Source organism: Kogia breviceps, chromosome 6, assembly GCF_026419965.1.
Source record: "Kogia breviceps isolate mKogBre1 chromosome 6, mKogBre1 haplotype 1, whole genome shotgun sequence".
Classification (NCBI taxonomy): domain Eukaryota; kingdom Metazoa; phylum Chordata; class Mammalia; order Artiodactyla; family Physeteridae; genus Kogia; species Kogia breviceps.
Window position 1 is genome coordinate 133,235,475 of NC_081315.1, and position 25,632 is coordinate 133,261,106.

Here is a 25,632-nt window from a genome sequence, read left to right on the forward strand (position 1 = left end):
CTGGTTCTCCCGAGACCGTTCCCGCACCTTCCTGGGTCAGAACCCACTGGCCTCCTAGCCCTGCCTGACGAAAGGACAGCCCCGCACCAACACTTGCCAAGACACTTTAAGAGACTTGGACCACGCGGAGTAGCCACGTGTCGGGAGTCACGTGGCCGGCGCCAGGTGGCGGAAGGCGGTTGGAGGCGCCTGCGCAGCTCCACGCCCCCGGCGCGCTGGTTTCCCGGCGTTCTGAGCGCCGCTTTCCAGCTGGGACGACGCCGAAACGGTTTTTGGCTTCTCTTCATCTGTCTCTTCCGCCCCCGTTTTGAGCTTCTGCTGCCCGATTTTACGTCCGTCGTCCCACCATGCAGCGCGTACCTCCGAAGAAGAAGAAGGAGAAGCAGCTCTTTGACGCCGCGTCCTTCGGGAAGGACCTGCTGGCGGGCGGGGTGGCGGCGGCAGTGTCCAAGACGACGGTGGCGCCCATCGAGCGGGTAAAGCTGCTGCTGCAGGTGCAGGCGTCGTCCAAGCAGATCAGCCCCGAGGCCCAGTACAAAGGCCTCGTGGACTGCCTGGTGCGGATTCCCCGTGAGCAGGGTGTGTACGCGAGGCCACCGCGCCAGCCTCTCCCCGCGCGGGCGCTTGCCAGAAAAGGGGGTGGGTGGGCCAGGCGGGGACGCTTGTGGGCGCCACGGCCGTCTGTGTCGGTGATGAGTTTGTTTTCTTTGCCTTCGATAATTCAGTTTCTTAACCGGTCTAAGAGGCTCTGCTTTCCCAGGGCCAGGAAGGCCTACACGTGACCAGTCCTGGGGCAGGGGAGACCACCACCTTCTCTTTCTCTAAATTTCTCCTTCGCAGGAGGCTCTGCACCTCCGTGCACCTGTGTCTGGCCCAGGAGGAAAATGGTTGACCTACCCGTATTGGGATAGATGCCATCAGGCCCTTGGCTGTATGTTAATAGGTGCTTTAAGTTGCTTAAATATTTGTTGAAATAATACGATTAAAAGAAGTACTCCAAGTATGGAAGCATTGGGGCCTCTCAGTATCTAGTACGTATTCAGTGAAAAGAGGTTCTGTTTGTTCTCAAGACCTACTGAAGACCAGGGCTGAGACCAAGGAGGCACTCACGTCTGCCCAAATTTTAGGGGGACGCCAATAAAAACCTCAGTAGTAGAAACAAATAAATTTTAATGCAGTATTTTTAAAAATCGAAATTAATGCGAAAAACACATGATGAGCAGACATAAAAATTTTAAGTAAAGACAGGATCAGTATTAATTTTTATTTTTTTGCGTCAGGCTCTGTTTTTACGTAAAGTTTTGATATTTTGGTTCCTTGTGGAGTTTTTTTCCATTAATATTGAAATGATTTCAAGGAATAGATAATAAAAATGCTTTATTAATCATTCAGTGCCCTCCTCTTACTGAAAGGCTCCTTAAGTTAGCTAAGTGGATAAGAGGATAAATTGATCAGAAATTTTCTGATATAGTTGGATTCAATTGAAACCTCTATATGAACTCTTAAAAGGAAAGAGGTCTATTTATTGTGTATTCTGAACAGGAAGTGTAGTGGCTTCAACTCCAGTGCAGTCCTTTCTTTCACTCCTAAGTCTAGGGCAGGTTACTCTTCCTCCCATAAAAAAGGATTCCTGGGAATTCCCTGGTGGTCCATTGGTTAGGACTCCTCACTTCCACTGCAGGGGGCACAGGTTCAGTCCCTGGTCGGGGAGCTAAGATCCCGCAAGCAGAGTATTTCAGGTTGAGGGTTGACTGTTAAGGCATCATCTAAACTGTGGATTTAAAGTGCCCATCTGGGAGCTGAGTTTAGATCTTTAATGGTAAGTGAGTGGTTCACATCTTCTCCCTCCCATTTATTTTATCAGAGCAAGCTTCCCAATGCTTTTTGTAGTATTTAAACCTAAATTTATTCTGTATGGCTGTTGTAAATTGAGACCATTATGAATAGTATTCTGGTTCCAGCTTTCTTTGAGCAGAATTTCAAGGAAATGTTTTCTAGTATATACAAGGCCTTGTTATGAGTACACCATGGCATATTCTATGCTAAAAGAGTAGTAATTCACAACAGGGATAATATTGCCATCTAGGGGCATTTTTGGAAACTTGTGAGGAATTTTTTGTTAAACACAAAGATAGAGGGGAGTAATCCTTAATTGCAATGATATGAAAGGCAAAATCCAGGGCTGCTAAACATGCTGCTGCTTCTGTACATGGCCAGTCCTACACAACAAAGACTTACTCTGCAGCCTCATGACTCAGATCTCCCACTGGACATTCACGTAGCAGTAAAACCTGTTTATGATTATCTAAGCCTAGAAACTAACTCTTATTTACCTATAAACACAAACTGTCTGGGGCAGAATTCTAGTACACAGTGATTCCAGTAATGCAGCTATCTTGTAAGTAGAGGAAAGATTGTAATTTGTTTTATTCAGGATTTTACTGAGAGTTATTCATCATTGTGAAAACTCATGTTAGCAGTCTGTGTGTGATATTTGGTCACCACTTATATCATCTGGATTTTTAACTATTGAATTTATGATGATTGTATAGATATATTTATTAAGCCCTTTTTTCCAAATGTCAACGTGTGTCTTAAGCACAACTGATTCATTATAAATAGAAGCAAGCATCGGACTGTTATGCCTATAGTGTGATCACACCTCACCAATTTACAAAGTAATATATATATTTTATTATAAACTCTTATTTTCTCTTTGCATATAGCAGAAAGGGCATTATATTGATTTTTTTGAACTAGTGAAGAGGTCATTGTCTGAATTCTATTTCTAGATAGTAAAGGAAGCATTGTAAAATATTTATTATGTATAGAAGACTTGAACCTGGTAGTGCTGAGAATCACTGTGCTAAATCATTATGGAACTTTACTAGGCAATCATATTCTGAGGCTGTTATTTTCTGGAATTTACCTTCTGTTTCTTTTGTGAAAGTCAAGATACATTGCAATCTCAGTGTTCTGAAGTTTCTCTTATTTTTCCTGTTTGTTCAAGTTTTACTGATAACTTTTCCTTTCTTTAGGCAATATGGAATGAGCATAAGAGAATGAATTCAGAAGGCACAACTAGATGCTCTCTCACTATCTTCTTACCTTATCTCTTTACACCTCAAGGAGAGAGCTCTTCATTCTTCCTCTGAACATAGCTTTAAACATCTCCTTGGGTGTCTTTGATACTTTTTATAAGCTTTCCTTGGCTTATGAAAGCTTCTGGATTTATCCTGACTAATGCTTTTTTAAAAATTCTATTCTTTAGTTGGTATTATGACCTTCCAACTTTGTATGTGTACTTTTATTTAGTACTTTTTAAACCTTTATTATACAAATAATGCATGTTTACTATAGAAAATTGAAAAACATAGAGAAACAAAAAGTTTAAAAAAGCACTGCTAACATCACCACAGTTAACATTTTGGTGTCTCTGCTGTGATTTTTTTCACTGAGCAAGCTGTGCATTGGTAAATATATTTTAATTAATATAATTGTTTTATTTAATATATTGTAACATAGGCTTTTAAAGGTATTATCTCTAAATGTCATTTTTAAGAGCCTACCAGAACTCTTTTCTCTTTTAGATATTCCTGGCCATCAATTCATCAGCTGTCTTTAATCTGAAACTTTCCAAAAATATTTTCCTGAAGGCTAAAGCAGTGAGGTTTTTATATCTTGAAGATGATATTTTGGGGTATGGAAAGAAAATGTTAGGTATATGTGTTATCTAAATAAAATGGGAACATAAACTTTACTGATATTTAGTAAATGAATTGGCACTGGCACCTATGGTTGGCCAAATCTCAGTTATATATCACAGGATGCTAAGGTATCCTGAAAAAAAGAGTAGGAGTTACATAGGGTAAAGGGGATAACAGGTACCCTTACTCAGTTATTGTATAATGAACATATTATAGTTTATGTTGGCTCAGTTAAATGGATTTATAGAGATTAGAAGACTATTTGAATATTTGAAATTGTCAAGAATACTATTTGAAATATAGATTCACATATACTATTTTTAAGAATGAACCTAATCCTAAGGGTGCCTTGAGATAATAGCAGATGATAGTATGAAAGCATCATGATTAGCAAGATATCTGAAAATACTTTTTTTTAACTATTAAAACAAATGCTCTGTTGTGCCGTAATATCTAAAAGTTTTCCCCGACCACCGTATCTAAATAGCCCTTCCTCATTCTCCAACTACATATACTATTTTTTTCTTGTGGCCACTTGACAGATTTATTTGTTCATTGTCTGTCTTTCTCAAAATGTAAGCTCCATAAGACCAAGAACTTTGTTCCTATGCACTTGGTACCAAATAAAAGGTTTTTAAATGAAGAATCTTTTTTAAAAAATTTTTATTGGAGTATTTACAGTGCTGTGTAAATGAAGAATTTTTATCTCATTCTTTAATTTCTCTTTTGGATATGTTTTACAAATGTACATAACAGGGTAGTATAGTAGCAAAGGTATATAATTTACTTTTTTAAGTATGTACATATTTGAGAGTCATGATTACATTTTTTTAACTGATAGGCAGACTGTCAAAGCATGTTGGAGCCTGCTAGTCTAGAATATACAGTTGACCCTTGCACAATACGAGTTTGAACTGTGTGGGTCCACTTACACATGGATTTTTTTTTTTTTCCCCAGTAGTAAATACTACAGTACTTAATCCCTGGTTGGTTGAATCCATGGTTGCAGAACCATAGGTATGGAAGAACCACATACAGGGAGGGCTGACTACAAGTTATTACTTGGATTTTTGACTGCATGGATTATCAGCATTCCTAACTCCTACATTGTTCAAGAGTCAACTGTATACCCAAACATGCCTAGCATTTCCATTCTTGGTAGTAAGTGGACCAGTAAATAGTCCAGTAACATTTTCCCATCAGTTCCGTATTCTTAATTATTTTCTCAGAATTAAGTTCAGAGTAGGTTTTTCTCACCCTTAAATTTTGAAGAGATTATTTTTACTTAGCAATTACATAAGAAAAAAACTTAGATGTTCTGCTATTAGCAGAGAAATATACCACAACCCCTATGTTAGTCTCTATCAATTTTGTGATTATATGTTAGGAAACTGTCCTTTTGTTCTGTGTGACTAGAGAGTCAAATACTGCTACATTTGTATCACTCTTGCTTTTCCCTTGTTTTATTCTGACCACAAAGTACTACTGTTTTTATCCAAAATGGATTTTTACCTAGAGGCAATAGAGATTTAATAGCTCTAGGTCTGGAGTCATATAGATGTAGAAAATTCTGGAGTTAAGTCCCAACCTTTCCCTTACCTTGTAACCTTGAACAATTTTTATTTAACCTCTCTCAACCTCAATTTTCTCAGTTCTATACAAGGTATAATAATATTACCTACCTCATATGGTAGTTGGGACGGTTAAACAAGATAATGCCTGTAAAATACTCAGCCATGTGTCTATTGCATAGTTAGTGCTCAATAAATTTTAACTCTTTAATCATTTTGAATACATTCCTAAATTTAGAAACATGTATTCCTCATGTTCATTTGTAAATGAATGTATTTGGGATAAAGTTGCATTGCATATAGAGTAAATTTTTGTAATCTATCTTAAGAACCTACATAGTACACAGTGTACTTAGAGTACATTTGAATAAAACCTTGAAACCTGGCCCCCAGAAATAATATTTCTATAGAAGATGCATTCAGAGTTCCACTTTGAGGTTCCTCCTCTTTGCATTCCTACTAAGGACATTGGAGCTCCTAAAAGCATGGTACAGCAGTGAGAGGCAAAGAAGGGAATACGTTTTTTAAGTATGATCTGTGGGAAAAGAGGCTAAAGCAGGGGTTTTTAACCTGGTATCTGTAGCTCCAGGGAATCCATGAATCCTGAGAAATACATGCAAAAGTATTTTATGTGTGTGAGACACTTTTTCATAATAACTCATTAAGAGCTGCCACTGTTATACTTCTAGGGATTTATTTATTTCTAGATTTTTTCATTGAGACATTGACAGTTATTTTGATGAATCCTCTAGGTTTTTTCATGCAAATACAATTTTGCTAAAAGGAATACGTTCTTCTGTCAATGCTAGCAAACCCCTTTAATCATAAATCTGTCACTGTCATGGTCTCATTAGTTTGCAGATGTCTTTGTCATCAGAATCTTCCATTTATATTCAGTACATTAGCCAAAGTTTACAAACATTTATACTATTCTTATATGACACTCTTTTTGTGAAATAAATATTAATTCAGTACTATAATCATAATTATATAATTATAACTAATAACTCATAATCTGAAACCTGGAATATCTCAATACCATCTAGCTGAATCAACCATTTCCAAAATGACTATTAATAAATAAGAGCCATGTATAAAGTGGGAATTCTAATACATTTTTGATACATGACACTTTTTTAAACTCAGTTTATTAGTTTGCTTTTTTTTTTAAACAAATGAATTCAACTTAAATCCCATTTGATCAGATTGGCAATTCTTCAGCCAGTATGTTCTTCTTTATCCTTTTAAGATCCTCTGCAAGGAGTCTGTTGTGTTACTATAAAACATGGTCTAGAAAATCAAATCTTATTCTTCAGTATCATTTACACAGTCACATTTTACTTTCAGCATTTCTCTTCCACAGGTCTGACCTCAGAAAATAAAAATGCTTAACTATGTTATTAAATGTTTTTTATTAACTGTGAAGAACTTAAAAATCTCTAAAAATACCTCCAAAAGTTAGATTCACCAAATTCCCTCAGTAATTCAACGTGGCCATAACTAGCAAGAAATATTCCTTTATAAGTTGCTTATATTTCTCATGTTTTAAGATTTTAATTTTGCTTCCATTAAAGAAAAATTGTTGACCTTTCTTAGTACAGAAAATATTTGTATAATTAAATTATTTATGGTAAAGGATTATAGTTCAGGGACTGAATTATTGAGCCAGATTGCTTGACTTCCAGGTCTACAGTTTTCTGACTAAGTGACACTGGGCAAGTTACTTAACTACTCTCTGCAGTACAGGTTGGTTTTTGTTTTGGTTTGGTTTGGGTTTTTTTGTGGTACGCGAGCCTCTCACTGCTGTGGCCTCTCCTGCTGCGGAGTACAGGCTCCGGACGCACAGGCCCAGTGGCCATGGCCCACGGGCCCAGCCGCTCTGCAGCATGTGGGATCCTCCCGGACCAGGGCACGAACCCGCGTCCCCAGCATTGGCAGGCGGACTCTCAACCACTGCGCCACCACGGAAGCCCGTAGAAGTTGTTTTTAACTCATTTCTTCATATTTAAAATGGAGAGACTAATAGTACCTACATCATGGGTGATGAGAATTAAATGAATAAAAAGCAGTTCCTAGTAATTGGTATTATTGTTTTGTTAATATTGCCTCAAAAACTTTTACAGTAATCATTTTCCATTTTTTTAAAAATAGAGCTTTATTTACCATACTTTAATAATTTTAGGACTTCTCTAAGATTTATTTCTCCAGAAACCCAAAGCTGAAGTAGAGCTTTGGAGACAGACAGAAGACTTGATTCAAAATCCTGGTTATAGTTTCTAAACTTATAAAAGTTTCAATTTATGCATGTATAAAATGGGTATTATAGGACAACATATGTCATAACATAGCGTGATGATTAAATGAAATATATAAAGCCTTTGCCAGTGCCTGGCACACATTAAATGCTCAAGAAGTTGTAGCTATTACCATTACGTGTTAAATGTAGTAATTTATGCCTACAACTGAATGCCTTGTAACTGAATCAGCTGTGAGGACTGAGAAGATATCTTGGCTATTAATATACTTTTTTTTTTTTTTTTTTTGCGGTACCTGGGCCTCTCACTGTTGTGGCCTCTCCCGTTGCGGAGCCAGAGCGCTGGCTCCGGACGCGCAGGCTCAGCGGCCATGGCTCACTGGCCTAGCCACTTCGCAGCATTTGGGACCTTCCCGAACGGGGGCACGAACCCATGTCCCCTGCATCGGCAGGTGGACCCTCAACCACTGCGCCACCAGGGAAGCCCCTAATATACTTCTTAATTGTCTTTGTGCAACTGCTTTATATTTAGCGTGCGATCACCAATATTCAGTGTTTTTTCCCACAAAGTATGGTTATTTAACAAATAAATATCTTTCCCTTTGTGTGTTTATCTAATCTAACTTTCAGTTTCTGAGCACTGGGCCCAGTCAACTGAGATTATCTTCATTTGTATTTTTATCTTTAGAAGACTGATTCTGGGTATCCTGTTCTCCCAGCTGGGACTAGAGGTATCCTATTCAGAGTAGCAGGGTCAAACCATCTGTAAAAACAACTATGGGTTCTGAAGGGCTAGCCTGTTGTATTCCAGGACAGCTATAGATTATAAAGGCAGTTCTGAATTATCAGGGTAACACAGTGACTGAATTATAAAGTTTGGTCATTCCATGGAGATTTGAAGTGGGAAGATTACTGACCTTGAAAGTTTCCTACTATCTCTCCATCAAGCCTCTGGAGACTGCCTTGAATTGTAAATTGATTCTTTTTTGGCTAGGTTGTAAAATATAAAAGATAAGACTCTCTTATCCCTTTCTCATTCTCAGAGTGTAGATACAAAACAGTTCTGTTCCAACAGCCTTGTTGTCACCATAGGAATTCTATTTTATGATTTGGAAATGAGGGTAATGGTTACTAGCTTCTCTGACAAATACTAGTAAGCTCTGTTTTTCTACTACTAAAGAGCCCTATATTCAACTGGTAATGCTTTCCATAGGTTTTTAGGCATTCAAGGCTTCCTATTGGAAGTTAACAAAATTGAAATGGGGTACATGGAGTTAACACTGCCTTTTTTCTTCAGTTGGAGACACATGTAAACTTTATTTTTTTTCTCATGAGAAAAGATGTTTTAGATAGTTCGAACAGCTAAGTTTGTTAAAACTATGCAAATTATTTAATAATAATACAATATAAGTTTTTATTTAGTATATTTTCTTTTGTAGGTTTCTTCAGTTATTGGCGTGGCAATTTGGCAAATGTTATCCGGTATTTTCCAACACAAGCTCTAAACTTTGCTTTCAAAGACAAATACAAACAACTGTTCATGTCTGGAGTTAATAAAGAAAAACAGGTAATTATTGTTTATTTTATTTTGTTATTTTTTAAGTGAATGAAAGATTCTTTAAGTTATATAGTACTTTGCAATTTTCAAAAGTTTTACACACATGATTTCATATTGTCTCATAGTAATCCCTTTTTTCTGCCATCCCTGTCTGCCCCTCCCCCTTCCCTCTCCCCGCTGGTAACCACTAGTTTGTTCTCTGTATCTGTGAGTTGCTTCTTTTTTGTTTTATTCATTAGTTTGTTGTATTTTATAGATTCCACATATAAGTGATATCATGCAGTATTTGTCTTTCTCTGACTTATTTCACTTTGCATAATGCCCTCAAAGTCCATCCATGTTACTGCAAATGGCAAAATTTCATTCTTTTTTATAGCACAGTAATCCCATTGTTTATGTATACCATATCTTCCTTATCCATTCGTCTGTTGATGGACACTTAGATTGCTTCCATACCTTGGCAATTGTAAATAATGCAGCTGTGAACATTGGGGTGCACGTATCTTTTCGAGTTAGTGTTTCTGTGGTTTTTTTGGATATACACCCAGGAGTAGAATTGCTGGGTCATATGGTAGATTTATTTTTAGGAAAAACAGGTAATTATGTTTTAATATCTCTAAAAATTTTTTAAGAAATAGTTGGATTTGTCTTACTTGAGGGTTTTTTTTTTTTCAGTTGAAGCATAGTTGATTTATCAATACAGTGTTGGTTAATTTCTGCTGTATGACAAAGCAATTCAGTTATACATAGATGTATATATATACATTCTTTTTTAATATACTTTTCCATTATGGCTATTCCAGGATATTGAATGTAGTTCCCTGTGCTATACAGTAGGACCTTGTTGTTTATCTGTTTTCTATAAAACAGCTTACATCTACTAACCCCAGCCTCTCCCTCCTTCCTCCCCCACCCCCATTCCCCTTGGCAGCCACAAGTCTGTTCTCTATGTTTGTGAGTCTGTTTTTGTTTCATAGATAGGCCCATTTCTGTCATATTTTATTTTATTTTATTTTATTTTTTTGCGGTGTGTGGGCCTCTCACTGTTGTGGCCTCTCCCGTTGAGGAGCACAGGCTCCGGACGCGCAGGCCTAGCGGCCATGGCTCACGGGCTTAGTTGCTCCGCGGCATGTGGGATCTTCCCGGACCGGGGCACGAACCCGTGTCTCCTGCATCGGCAGGCGGATTCTCAACCACTGTGCCACCAGGGAAGCCCTCTGTCATATTTTAGATTCCACATATAAGTGATATCATATGGTATTTGTCTTTCTCTTTCTGATTTACTTTACTTAGTATGATGATCTCTAGTCCATCTTTCTGCAAATGGCATTATTTCATTCTTTTTTATGACTGAATAGTATTCCACTGAATATATGTACCACATGTTCTTTATCCATTCATTACCTGTGGGGTTTTATTTGGAGAGGAGGTGCTAAAATGGAAAAAAAATAATAGTTAAAACATAGTAACTGTTAGGGACTTCCCTGGTGGTCCAGTGGTTAAGAATCTGCCTTCCAATGCGGGAAACATGGGTTCGATCCCTGGTTGGGGAACTAAGATCCCACATGCCGCAGGGCAACTGAGCCCATGCAACAGAACTAGAGAGAAGGCTGCGTGCCACATCTACTGAGCCCGCGCACTCTGGAGCCCACGCACCACAGCTAAAGAGCCCATGCACTGCAGCTGCTGAGCCCACGCACTCTGGAGCCCGTGCGCCAAAACTAGAGAAGCCCACAAGCTGCAATTACTGAGCTCATGTGCTCTAGAGCCCATGTGCCACAACTAGAGAAGCCCGCATGTGGCAACAAAGAACCCATGCACCGCAATGAAGACCCAGCCCAACCAAAATAAATAAATAAAAATAATAAATACCTTAAAAAAAGATTAATAATACCTGAGAAAAAATATAGTAACTGTTAGCATACTATAATATGTATTAAGTTATAGAAATTACATATGGATAACATAAAATTGTATTAACTTTTACCAGTTTCTCTAAACCTCTTAACAGTTTTAATAACTAAGAGATGTTTTGTCTCAATGCAATATTTCTCTGAATAAATATTAATTTTAATATAATTTACATTTTATAATCCCTGTTCTGCTGCACTAGAAAAATTCAGCCTTTAATCTGGTTTTGATAAGCAAAAACAGCAGTCAACAAATGTGTATTTCCTAATACTGAAGTAATTTATTTCCTAAAGAAGCAAATTGTTTCTTCTTTATGACTGAGGCTCTATTTGGCTAAGATTAAAGTGTGTAGGAAGATCAAGTCAAACACAGGAAAATGATAAATTTAACTTAGAGAATTCTCTTGTAAAGCAACTATATTCCAATAAAAATTAATTTCAAAAAAGTTAGAGAATTCTCTTTTTTTATCACAAAGGTGCTTTTTCTTTTCAAGGTAATCGCTCCCTTGGTTATAAAATCTCATTTTCAAAATTTCCTACTCGTATGAACTATGTGTCATTTGACCTCGTCTCCATTTGTTTTGTTACCTCTGTATACACTAGACCACCTACATTACTGTCGAGATCTTCCCCTCACCCGCCCTTATAAAGTCTCTCTACCCCCTCATCCTTTGTCTTTTTCTTTTCCTCCAGCCAACCAACCAAGCTGTCCTAGCAGATTCTTTAAAAGCAGCTATTTATGGAACATTTCTTTGTTGCTATTTCCATTAATTTCCTTTTAGACCCTTTATTTCCTTTATTGAGTGCTTTGCACTATTATGTAGTTGGAGATATAAAGGTAACAAAGAAAATTCTTTACACTTAGATTCAGAAGATCTGGATTTAGGTCCTGGCACTCAGCTTATTTAGCTGTGTGAATTTTTGAATATCACCTCTCTGATCCTTAGTTTCCTCATCTGAAAATTGGACATAAGAATACCTACCTCATGAGGTTTAGATGAGTAAGGTTTAGATGAGACTAAACATTTAAAGACACATAAAGTGCTTACAGTAGTGCTGTGCTTTTTTTTTTTTAAGTAATTTTTTAAAAAGTATTTATTTATTTTTGGATGTATTGGGTCTTTGTTGCTGCATGCGGGCTTTCTCTAGTTGCGGTGAGCGGGGGCTACTCTTCATTGTGGAGCGGGGGCTACTCTTCATTGCGGCGCACAGACTTCTCATTGCGGTGGCTTCTCGTTGTGGAGCATGGGCTCTAGGTGCGCGGGCTTCAGTAGTTGTGGCACACGGGCTCAGTAGTTGTGGTTCACAGGCTCTAGAGCGCAGGCTCAGTAGTTGTGGCGCACGGGCTTAGTTGCTCCGTGGCATGTGGGATCTTCCCGGACCAGGGCTCAAACCTGTGTCCCCTGCATTGGCAGGCGGATTCTTAACCACTGCGCCACCAGGCAAGTCCCAGTGCTGTGCTTTTATGGTAGGCACTCAGAAGAATGTTTCTGTCATCTTTAGGTAACAACTCTAATAGTTGGAACTTCTCTTGACGAAGAACCTATGTCAGAGGGTCCTCAAGACCATCTTCATGTTCAGCGATTCACTAGGCCTCAGAGAACTCAGAAAAGCTGTTATACTCATGGTTTATTACAACAAAAGGATACAGATTAAAATCAACAAAGGGAAAAGGCACATAGGACAAAATCCAGGAGAAACTAGATGCAAGCTTCTAGCTGTCCTTTCCTCGTAGAGTCACCTGGACAGCACTTAATTCTCCCAGCAATAATGTATGACAACACATATAATGTGCTGCCAAACAGGGTTGCTCACATGAGCCATGGTGGCCAGGCTTTTTGGGGAGTCAGTTTCGTAGGCATGTGTAATGTGACTGACCTTAGCTACTCAGTCTCCAGCCACTGCCCCCACCCACTCAAGAGGTCAAACTGATATAGTTTAGCCCAAAGCATACAAAGGGGTGTTCACCATAAATCAAGGTTAGTATAAACTATCTGGTGTTACCCAAAGTTTCAGGCATATAAAGACACTCTGATTAGTTAGGATATTCCAAGGGCTCAGACAGTTATCGCAAAGGAACCTTTGAGTTTGAGCAAGGGTGGTCCTGAAGATCTTTTCAGTGTGTATAGGGTTTGGGCAACACAGTCCTGCTGAGTTAACTCTTTATTGAACATTTTCCACCACATCTCCCCCAAAAGATAATTCCTATAAGACTAAGCCAAATGGAGCAATTAACTCCAGAATTAACCAGAAAATTTATGTTACTAACATCTATCCCTAAGAGTGTAAATAACATGGCTCTAAAAGTTTTGAAGTTAACTTTGATCCATGCTAAAATTCTGTAATAAATTTCAAGTTAGTAGAGCCTGAGGTAAAAACATTTTTAGTATACCTATAAAGAGCATGCTATCTTATTTAGAATGTAAAGGTATTTGGTCACAAGTAATAGTGTAATGTTTAAATATATATTATTTACTAAATCTGGATACTAATGACCTTTTATTTCTCCCCTTGGACATCAAAATTGTATCCTATCTCTGCATCGAACCCCCTGCCAAGAAAAGTGGGGGAAAAAAAAGAACCGAGAAAGAAAAGTCAATATTTTTGGTTTCTTACCTGGTCTTAAAAGAAGCAGAGAAGGTAGAAAAAACAAATACATTGTATGTGATTTAAAAGTGGTTCATCTACCACAGTGAGATATCTCTACACACTTACCAGAATGGCTAAAATGGTGACAACACCAGATGTTGGCACGGATGCAAAGGAGCTGAATCATTCTTACATTGCTGGTGGGAATGTAAAATGATATTGCCACTCTAGAAAAGAGTATGACAGTTTCTTACAAACTAAACATATGCTTATCATACAGTCCAACTCTAGGGCATTTATTCCAGAAAATAAAAACTTCTGTTCACAAAAAAGCAATGTATACAATGTTCATAGAAGAAGGTTTCATTATAGATAAAAATTGGGGAATAACCCAGATTTCTTTCAACAGGTGAATGCTTAAACAAACTATGGTACATCACACCATGGAAGATTACTCAGCAATAAAGAGGAACAACCCTTTGGTAAAACAAATACTGTATAATCCCCTTAGGGACCTAGAAAAGGCAAATTCATAGAGACAGAAAGTAGAATAGAGGTTACCAGGAGCTGGAGGGGGAGGGAGATTATTTAATAGGTACAGAGTTTATATTTAGCATGATGAAAAGTTCTGGGGATAGTAATGATGCTTATACAGTATTGTACTTAATGCTGCTGATTATATACTTAAATTTGGCTAAAACAGTAAATTTTACGTGTATTTTACCACAGTTTTAAAAAAGAACAGACTTTTGATACCTACAGCAACTTTGAATGCTAAGTGAAAAGAAGCCAATCTCAAAAAATTATATTTGCTTTCTGATTTCATGTATTTAGCATTATTAAGGTGAGAAGATTATAGAGATGGCAATTATAATAGTGGTTGCTAGGAGAGAGGGAGGTGGCTATAAAAGGGTAGCAATGAGGGGTCTTTATCATGGAACTGTTCACCGTGGTGATGGGTGGTTACATGAATCTGCACACATGATAAAATGGCATAGAACTAAATACACACAAATAAGTGTGTGTAACTGGTGAAATATGAATAAGGTAGATTTCTTTCAGTGCTAATTTCCTCTGCTGTAGTTATGCTAGATATTACCATTGGGGGAAATGGGTTGAAAAGTTTATAAACTCCATATGTATTAGGATGCATGTGAATCTGCAATTATCTCAAAGTAAAAAGTTAAAAAAAAATAACCATGGGGCTTCCCTGGTGGCGCAGTGGTTGAGAGTCCGCCTGCCGATGCAGGGCACACAGGTTCATGCCCCGGTCCGGGAGGATCCCACGTGCCGCGGAGCGGCTGGGCCCGTGAGCCATGGCCGCTGAGCCTGCGCGTCCGGAGCCTGTGCTCTGCAACGGGAGAGGCCGCAACAGTGAGAGGCCCGCATACCGCAAAAAAATAAAAAATGAATAACCATGCTAGGGAGGTGTGTGCCTACTGTATACTGCGTCACTGCATTTTTACCTCATCCTTTGAGGTAGTTATTTTTTATCCCAAATGTACAGATAAGGAAAGCAAGACAGAGCTTAAAGCACTTACCCTAGTCATGTGTTCATGCCTTTCTAACTCCCAAATTTAGTTCTTTCTACTGCACTGTATTCCTCTCTCAGCTGAGGTGACTAGACTAGATGAGTTTTAGCTGAACTGGGCATAAAATATGCCTCTGCCTCTCCTTAGCAGCTACCAGCACAACCCTCAACAGAGAAGAGTAGACCTTCCAGCTCTCTTCCATGCCCAGACAAACTGTTAGAAAGAACTTTGGTCTCAGGGTATTTGTTCCTGGAGGCATCAAGTCTGTTTATCATCTATTTGTCAACAGTTGAAAATAAAACAGGATTATTTTCCTCCAAACCCCCTAGACTCTTTTGTTCTCCTCTCCTTGCCTGATTCTTTTTCATGCCCTCTCCTTTTACAGTATAGTAGTATCTGAAATTACTAACTTATAATTAAAAACTCATTTATGCTGATATACAACCTCTCCTGGGTCTGTTTTGTTTTCAAGCTTAATTGTGGAGGGACAGACTTGTTACACAGACACTTGCAGGATTATTATTCAGCACAGGTTCTTATTTCTTATCTCCCTCTCCTTCCTCCCTTCTACCCTCCCCCTTCCTCCCTTACTTCCTTCCATTAGTAGTTTGGCCATACTATTTATACATGTTGTGCCTGCCTGCTTTTTCATAGGCCCCACTTTCACTATCAGAGGGGTCCTCATTTGAATAATAAATTTATGATCATTCACCCAGAAAGTCATGGATCTGTTTTCTTATCTAGGAAGGAAAAAAAAAAAGGTTAAATAGAATTTAAGATGCACTTTATAAATCTTTGTGCTGCATATCATATTTGGTTTGGCTTATTTGCTTGTAAGAAGAAACAGAGACTTAAATTACTTCAAGAGTAATGGGTATTTCTTGCAATGATACACTGGCACTGGAATTTGAACCAAAGACAGCTCTAGGGATCAAACTGTATTCTTTATCTTTGTCTCCCAGGTCACTTAGTCTATCTCTGTCTCTAATGATCTGCTTTTTGTGTTTGTTTGCTCTGTGTTTTCTCATTATTGCCCTTTTTTACTTACCTATTTTTTGTTTGTTTCTTTTAAGTTCAGTGTTAATATCATAGTGATTCCTTCTAACCTTTCAGATGGTGAGAGGTTCTTTAACTGAGATCCATGCATGCTTGAGGAATAACTTACACTAAAAGTATATGTTTATATATACGTGATTTTTATTGGAAGAGTATCTATAGGTTTCAACAGTCTCAAAGTAGACTGAAACCTAAAAAAAAATTATTTAATATCTATTCCATTTCTGTCCTTACTGATAACTGGCATAGAACTTCTGAAGTCAAATTCCTAAGACTTAAACTATGGCCCAGTTCTACTTTTACTACCAGGTTACAGATCATCTTCTAGACTATGAATTAGCTACCCTGGGGTGAGATTCAGCCTTCTGGTCTAATCTCTGTGTGATTATGAACTGTGGCTACCTATACAGTAGAACTTACGAGTTTCACTTAAAAGGCACAATGGGAGTCTGAGTACCCTTCATTAAATAAATATTTATTGTATGCATTACTCTTACTCTGGCCAAGGCCCCATGACTTGCTTTCTGAAATAAGCAAATGAATTAAGAATCTAGGCCTCAAAAAAATGTAGCCAACCTAAATGTCCATGAACTGATGAATGGATAAATAAAATGTGGTCGTGAAATATTATTTTCCAGTGAAATGGAATGAAGTGCTAACACATGCTGCAACACGGATGAACGTTGTAAACATTTTATATGAAAGAAGGCAGTCACAAAAGACTGCATATTGTGTTATTTCACGATAGGAAATGTCCAGAATAGGCAAATCTGTAGAGATAGAAAGTAGCTTAATGGTTATGTAGGGCTCAGGGGGATTGGCAAGATGGGGAGTGACTGCTGGTGGGTATAGGGTTCCTTTCGGGGTGAAGAAAATGTTCTGAAACTGGTAATGGTCGCACGGCTCTGTGAATATGCCAGCAGTCCATTGAACTGAATACTTGATGTGGGTGAGCTGTATGGTGTGTAAATATATCTCAACAAGTAAAAATAAAAATAATAATTCTGGCCTGAAGAAATTTATAGTCCATAGAAGATAAGACAAGACAGGTACACAAATAATTATAAATTGAAAGTAGAAAGTTATTGTAAATACTATTTTAAAAAAATGAGAATCTGGAATATGTTGACACATTTTACATATTGATCACATGATTCACCTTTAATTCTCTAAGAGATGGAGTATTTATGGGGAGAGGGTATGATTACATACAGTTTTGGGTGGGTTGGAGATCAGAGAATTAGTGGAAGAAATAGAATTTGAGTTAGAGCATAAATTGATAACTTTTTGTTTTAAAAAGATAGGAAGAAAATTTTAAAATAAGGGCATTCCAGGCCAAGAGAAAATTGAGAGTTCCAAAGCATCTGAGACTTAAAATTGTTAGAAATAAGAGCTAGAGAAGCAAGAAACTGAGCTTGACTAGCTATAATGGTTACTGTGGCCTTGTACCCTAGATTTTCTATGACTGTTCGAATTCAAATATTCCTTTCTTCTCCCGTGAGCTGTAGATGTTGAAAAGCAGTTTATTGGACTTAAGCAGGGCACATTTCAAATGTTTATCAAAAAGAACTTCAAGAGCCCATGTGAACTAGTAGATCAATAAGGTCTTACATGCCACTCAACCACATTATAAGTGATTTCTTCCAATTTACATGTTTGCATTTGAACATAATCTATACTTTTGAGTTACTTAAATTTATTTCTACTAAAACTACAAAGTGAAATTGTGGCATTATGATGTATTACTGTCCCTCTCTGCTGCTGCCAAGAAGGGGAACCACTAAAGCCTCCACAGATGCCTAACATTTTAGTCATAACTAAATTATATTATTAATGAAAAACTTTATGCAGTCTAAGGAGCAGAATATCTTATGTGGCCTCTTTTGCTAACTTGGGCTACTTTTGCTGGAGGACATTATAATATCTTGGAATTTCAGTATGTCAGCATCTTAGCTGTATCTCCCGGACTGCCTGGTAAGAAATAAAGGCTGCATGGACATGAAGGGAAGTATTTTGCATGATAATATATGCCTTATTATAGGTGTTCACTTTATAAAAGCAGTTTGTAAATCTGGCTTTTTAACCTTATAAAAACAAAGATGTTTAAAAATCAGATTCTGTAGTTTAATAACCATGTTTTAATTAATATGTTTCAGTTCTGGAGGTGGTTTTTGGCAAACCTGGCTTCTGGTGGAGCTGCTGGGGCAACATCCTTATGTGTAGTATATCCGCTAGATTTTGCCCGAACCCGATTAGGTGTTGATATTGGAAAAGGTATGGGATTTTTAGAAATACTAACTCTTTCTTCTTTGTATTTTTGAACACTCTATTATCTATTTTAGTTATGTTTAAAACAACAGTGTTGTATTCCATCTAAAAATTTTATTCTCAACCAAATGATAAAGTTATAGAGCCTAAAGATTACTACTTTTTTCTTTTCTCTTAAAAGAGGGAAGGGAAAGGCCAGTACTGTAGTAACAAAAAGAGTAAAAGCACAGAGGCTGCTTATAACTTATTTCCAGTTTGTTTGCTTGTTTGTTTAGAGAGCCATCTCCTAGATCCCTTCATGCACTTAGTTTCCTATCTTGACTGTGGCTCCTCTCTACATGAGGTGTATAACTCTCATCCTAGAGATTCCCTTTTCCTCTGTCCTTATTTATCACATCTGTCTTTGTTTTTGTTACACCCTTGTTTTGGTAGATATGTTCTTTGATAGCTTTCTGAGCTTCCTGAGAAGGGTGGATAGGAGATAAATTGAGATCTTGCATATCTGAAAATGTCTATGTTTCAGCCTCTTAACATTTGGCCATATGTAAAATTCTGGATTTAAAATTATTTTCTTTCACAATTTTGAAAGCATTAGTCTGGATTCTAGTTTCTAATACTGCTCTTAAGAAATCATTTTCTTACTGCTGATCCTTTTTATGTGGCTTTTTTTCTTTTTAATTACCTTATATCCCTGATGATCTGACATTCACAATGATGTATCTTTGTGTGAGTCATTTTCAGTAATTGTGGAGGTCACTCAGTTGGCCCCATATGACTGCAACACAAGTTGGAGCCTTGTGTTCAGTTCTGAGGATGAAAGAGGAGTAAGTCACTTGGCTACTCAGGGTGAGGTTATGGATTTTGAGCATCCAGATGCTAATTTGTTCTCACCACAATAGTACTTAATTCCTCTAATTTTAAGCCTTTCTGTGGTTATTGGAATCAAATGGCTTGCTTCTCAACAATATCTCCCTCTGCAAGAGATTACGTTTCAACCTTCTCTGCTCCACTTAGTGAGTTACCATCCTCCACCTCCTTGCCATCTTGCTAAGATTTGTGGATTTTATTCTCGTCATGTACTCTTTTTTGCTTATATGGCTTTAAACCTGTTTTTTCTTTATTATTATTTTAATAGAATTTCTTAAGGGAGCAGAGATTCTTTCAATAAGTATTATTGAGTGCATGAGGTGAACCAGGCCCTGCTTGAGATACAGGTTGTGTATGTGTAATATATATACACATACACACACACCATATTAAACATGGAGCTCCTGGTTCATGTACCTTACAGTCTAGTGGAGATCACAAGTAGTAAAAAAAAAAAAAAAGAATAAATGACTAAAATATACTGTCAGCAAAAAAATGCCATGAAAAAAATTTAGGAGAAGAGAGTGACATCAATTTAGATAAGTGATTAGAGAAAATGCCTCAGAAGGGGTGGCAGTTTGAACAAAGATGGGAATAGGAGTTTCATCTATGATGTTTAACTGGCATTCCAAATTTTTTTGTTACTGTTAAGAAACTGAAAATAACATATGTACCTTGGTTTCAATTCTATAGTTTTGTTTTCTCTCAAAATTGGGAGAACTTAGTTTATTTTGAAAGATTGTATTCTATATATAATATTTGTAAAATATCAAGTAGTTCTAGGTCAAGGGAAAATAAAAACAAAACCAGCAAACACTAGAAAAATATGGCACCACATCTAAAATGCCAGTGATCCTTAAAGTTACTAGTTTTTAGCTTTGTCTTTTTGCTGCATCCATCCTTTTGCTCTTCAGCTGAAACAAGTTGTAGAGTTTTGCATGCCTAAGTATTTTCTGAATGCTGACTAGTAACTTCTCATAATTTTATTGAAATGTTTTAAGCCAGTCAGATTGCTTGAATTAGATTGCTTTTATAAGAGATTAATATTTTCAGTTAAAATACCTTAAGATACTACTTGACATCTTAATCATCTTTAAATGAATGGAAAGGTGTTGACTTGTGTCTTTTTTTTGTTATAAAGATTTCTAAATGTTAGTTCCAGATAATTTAAATCTGTAAAATGTTTAATTTACTTTGATTAAAGTGTTTATCTGATATAATGTTGCTAATACATTTTAAACGGCTTTATTTTAGGTCCTGAAGAGCGACAATTCAAGGGTTTAGGTGACTGTATTATGAAAATAGCAAAATCAGATGGAATTGTTGGTTTATACCAAGGGTTTGGTGTTTCAGTTCAGGGCATCATTGTGTACCGAGCCTCTTATTTTGGAGCTTATGACACAGTTAAGGTAATTTGGTACTTTAACTAGTATATGTTGTTTTTTTTTTTTTTTTTTTTTTTTTTTTTGTGGTACGCGGGCCTCTCACTGTTGTGGCCTCTCCCGTTGCGGAGCACAGGCTCCAGACGTGCAGGCTCAGTGGCCATGGCTCATGGGCCCAGCCGCTCCGCGGCATGTGGGATCTTCCCGGACCGGGGCACGAACCCGTGTCCCCTGCATCAGCAGGCGGATTCCCAACCACTGCGCCACCAGGGAAGCCCAAACTAGTATATGTTAAATAAATCGTTTGTTTCTTTTTATTCTATTAGTAATATGTTCAGCAGGTATGTTTCCTTTTAATTATATAAATCAAAATAAATGATGACATAAGAGATATTATAGCATTCTGTTTAATCATGACTTTGCCATAACCTAATTAAATTATAACTGTATTATGGATCTGACTTTGGATATAAACGTTAGGTTTTTGTGCTGTTTGCACTGAAAGACTCAAATAGAAAACATGCTGATTAAGTTATATCATAATTAGATCTTTGGTATATAGGAAGGCATCTTCTAACAGAGTTTTTCTGATTTTACATTCATTTCATTATCACTTTTTTACATGCATATTATCAGTTTACTATCATCAATGGAAAGCAAGCAAGGCATAATTAATTAGTTAAATATGATAAATGCTACTATAGCTCAGTGATCTATTGGGTACTGTTAGATTTTGTATTGTATTCTCCAGGTTTTCTGCAATTTGTCTTTTCAGTTCAGATGTAAATAGCACTTCATAAGGTAGGAAAGAGAAAGATTGTAATAATGGCTACCATTTTTTGAGCTATTACGTAGTTTTGAGAACCTTGTTAAGGACTTTATATCCTCATAGTGTTCTAGGATAGCTTTTAATATATCCCATTTTAAAGATAAATAACCTAGGAATGGCTAAGTAATTTATTTATGTGGCAAGCACAGGTCCCGTGCTCTTAATCACTACATCATAATGCTTCTAAAAAGAAGCAGTGAAATTAATCCCAGTATTATTTACTAAATAAGATTAAAACTTGAAGGAAATTTTATAATAGTTTTATATATTATCTCTGCCCTCCCTCATTAGTATAACTGTAGCAATAGTTGAATGTTATTTTTATTGTGGTCTGACATAATATTTTTAGTTTGTAGTGTATTTTTAGACAGATAAATAGATTAATGGAAATTAGAGGATGTTATATATGTTTATTTAATCACAGAAAAATTTATGTTTAATCACCCTCTGCTTTCCTCTTTTATCACCTGTAGTAGTTGTAAAATTTAGGAATGTTTCTTCACTAGCTTAGAGCTTTAAAGCTGCTTATCAAACATTATCTGTTAATAATAACAGTCATTCTTTCATCTTTTCCAACTCTATGAGGAAGAACCAGGGAGGAACTTTTTGGTCACTGGCTGCCATCTCTAGTTTTCACTGTTGTTAATAACAAATCTCCTGTAATAGCAGATATGCTATTCTTTTTCAAATATGCTTTTAAAATATAGCCATATGTGGGATTCTCATTTTTTATTGATCTCCCGCTATTATTTTAATCTTTCCACATTAAATCCAACTGTTTTTTACTGCATTTTAAGTATAACTGAGCCCTCTTTCATATATTTATAAGAATTATCCTTTGACTTAATGATTTAAGATATTTTGGAAATTTAGATAGTTACTTGATAATTTTTCTTTTCTAGGGCTTATTACCAAAACCAAAGGAAATTCCTTTTCTTGTCTCCTTTTTCATTGCTCAAGTTGTGACTACATGCTCTGGAATACTCTCTTATCCCTTTGACACAGTTAGAAGACGTATGATGATGCAGGTATTTTATATTATTTGTAAGCTTAATTGAGTTTTCCAGTATTTGATATTCAGATGTAATTTATTAAAATTTTAGAGACATTTTGGCTGAAAGGCATAAGCCATTTGTTTTACTTACTAAAATAAATACATGATGTGTTCTGTCTTGTATTCTTTCCTATCTCAAAGCAGCCATCATCCAGCAAAGTTTCTTCCATGTCTGCTATCAGAACAGAAATGTCTTTTACTCCTAAAGCATTTTACTCCTAAAGTATGTTTGGAGAGTGGAGGGGCATGGCAAGGATTAGATAAGCAAGTGTCTATCTTAACTGAATATTATTAGATTAAGTAGAATAAGCCCATTCATAGGCCACTGACATATGTAATCATTTGTTGTAGTATATTTTAATAAAAGTAAATAAATTTTAACTCCAAGGATGAAGACTTGTTTATAATGATGTATGTTCTAAATGTAAATACCCAAACCAAAATTTTGATAAAGTCAATCTTTATTGCTGTTACTTGTTACATTCATTCATTCAACAAATAATTGAGTGCCTGTTTACCAAGCTCTGGTGACACAAATAAAATAAGGCAGAACCTGCACCCAAATTCATAGCATAGTATTGAAGGCATACTGTTAATGGTTTAAGTAGAAATGTGCATAAGGTTCCAGGAATGCAATAGCAGAGGGGTACCCAAATGCTTAAAGTGATCAGATATGGCTTCTTAGAGAGCTAAATCTCAGTAAATAGGCTTTTTCTCCAGACATTGAAGAATACATTCTCAGTATAGGGGAAAAAACATACCTAGAGGTATGGCTTGAGAAGAATTTCAATATACCCATATGATAGGTTTCATGAGGGCACATGAAAATAATGAGGCCAGAAAGCTGTGTTTGTTATGTGCCAGAACTGTCCTAAGCATTTTACACTTTGACTCATTTAATTCTCAAAACAATGCTATGAGGTGTAGTTATCCTCATTATCCTCTACAAAATGGTCCTGGAAGAACCCAGTGGGCCACCTGAAAGGGTAAAGCGTATCTAACCTATTGCTGCATTTATGGACTATCCTTAAAGTTGTTCCTTTTATATCTGTGTTTCCTCTTGATCTATGTCTAGCTCTAGTTTAATAAACTGAAACACTTTTGAAAATTAATTTGCGAATAGACTGTGGATTAAGTAAATGGTACTGTATCAGTGTTAAATTGTCTGATTTTGATAACTGTACTTTGGGTATGTAAGAAAATATTCTTAGAAAATGCACACTGAAATGTTTAAAAGTAAGGGGCAATGATAGCTGCAACTTACTGTCAAAATAATTCAGAAAAAAAATTGTGGGTGTGGATTTTTATATATATGTGTGCATTGCTATATGTATAAAACCGTACCACTGCCATAGCATAGTACCAAAAACTGGGTGGCGTAAACAACAGAAATTTATTTTCTAACACTTTGGGAGGTTAAAAGTCAGTCACAGTGTCCAGCAGGGTTGGTGTCTTCTGAAGGCCTCTCTCCTTGGCTTGTAGATGGCCTTCTTCTCCCTGTGTCTTCTCATGGTCCTTTTTCTGTTTCTTTTCTTGTAAGGCTGATCATATGGATTAGGGCCTGCTCTAATGAGCTCATTTAACCATAATTATTTTTATAAAGACCTGGTCTCCAAATTTAGTTACAGTCTGAGGTTCTGGGGTTAGGTCTTCAATATATGAATTTTGTGGGGACTCAATTCATAACAGTATTCTTTAATTTTTGCATTTTGATTTGATTTTATATCCCACAACTTTGTTAAGCCATATTACAAACACTATATGTACACCCTTTGAAGTTTTTTTTTGTTTTTACACACAGAGTGATATAATCTGCAAATAATAGCAGGCTTTTTTTCCCTTCCTTATCAATTCTTATGCCTTTCATTCGTTTTCTTGCCTTTCTGCACTGGCTGAGACCTCTGATTCAGTGTTACATTAAAGAAGTAATAACTGGCAACCTTGTTTTGGTCCTAGTCTTACCGGGAATACCTTCAATGTTACAGATTACAGATTTCTCTTCTTTGGAATAATTTCTGTGAGATTGGAATTAAATTTCCATTGAATGTTTAGTAGAACTCACATATAAAGCCATCTGGACACGTGGTTTTCTAATTTATGAGAAGATTTACAACAACTGATTGAATTTCTTTAACAAATTTAGTAGTATATTCTAAAGTTTTTTCCTATTCTGTTGGTAAATTATACTTTTTAGGAATTTATTTCCTCTGTGTTTTCAAAATAATTGTCATAGAGTTGTTCATAATATCATCTTGCTCTTTCTTAATCTCTGGGTCATCTGCAATGATGTTACCTTTGCCACTTCTAATAATTTGGGTGTCTTTTCTTGTTTTTCCTGAAACAGTGTTTCTAGAAATTTGTCAGAGTATTTCAGATAACTAACTTCTGACTTTTTATGCTTTCTCTCGCGTTTATTATTTCCTTTATTTCTGGTGGTTAAAGTTACCACTCAAGCTGCATCTTACAAATTTAGTTGAGGAGTTTTGTGGTTGTTTGTTAGGTTTTAAATATTTTCTAAGATGTGTTTTTCTTAATACCCAAATATGATATTTTTCTAGTTACCTTGTTTGTTCTTGATTTCTCTCTTAATTGCAATGTGGTGAGAGGATAAATCGTGGTATGTGATGCCAATCTTTTAAAATTTGTTAAGCCTAATATGTTGCCATTTTTCAAGTGTGCCTGAAAAGCATGAGTATTCTGCAGTCAGTGGGAACAATACTCAATATATGACCATTAACTCAACATACTTACTCAATACAGTGTTAATTTTAATCTATCCCTGTTGTTAAATTAAATCTGTCTTATGATAAAAGATGTTAAGATAATGGCAAACCCTTCGTCTTTCTTTGTATAGAGTGGTGAGGCTGAACGGCAATATAAAGGAACTTTAGACTGCTTTGTGAAGATATACCAACACGAGGGAATTGGCGCATTTTTTCGTGGTGCCTTCTCCAATATCCTTCGTGGTACAGGGGGTGCTTTGGTGTTGGTATTATATGATAAAATTAAAGACCTCTTTAATGTTGATATTGGAGGTAGATCATCAGGAGATTAA

At 36.6% G+C, this 25,632-nt stretch overlaps 1 protein-coding gene across 1 annotated transcript; it reads left to right on the forward strand.

Moving 5' to 3' along the window:
- Nucleotides 1-347: 347 nt before the first annotated feature.
- Nucleotides 348-25,632, forward strand: SLC25A31 (solute carrier family 25 member 31). Its single transcript, XM_059066162.2, has 6 exons — nt 348-579; nt 8,972-9,099; nt 18,334-18,451; nt 20,567-20,721; nt 22,426-22,551; nt 25,432-25,632. Exons 1-6 carry the CDS (start codon nt 348-350, stop codon nt 25,630-25,632), a joined length of 960 nt encoding a protein of 319 aa, XP_058922145.1.

Coding starts and splice junctions, on each gene's coding strand:
- SLC25A31 (XM_059066162.2), top strand. CDS start 348: ATGCAGCGCGTACCTCCGAAGAAGAAGAAGGAGAAGCAGCTCTTTGAC. Junction 18,452..20,566: donor AGGTGTTGATATTGGAAAAG/GTATGGGATTTT, acceptor GCTTTATTTTAG/GTCCTGAAGAGCGACAATTC. Junction 20,722..22,425: donor GAGCTTATGACACAGTTAAG/GTAATTTGGTAC, acceptor TTTCTTTTCTAG/GGCTTATTACCAAAACCAAA.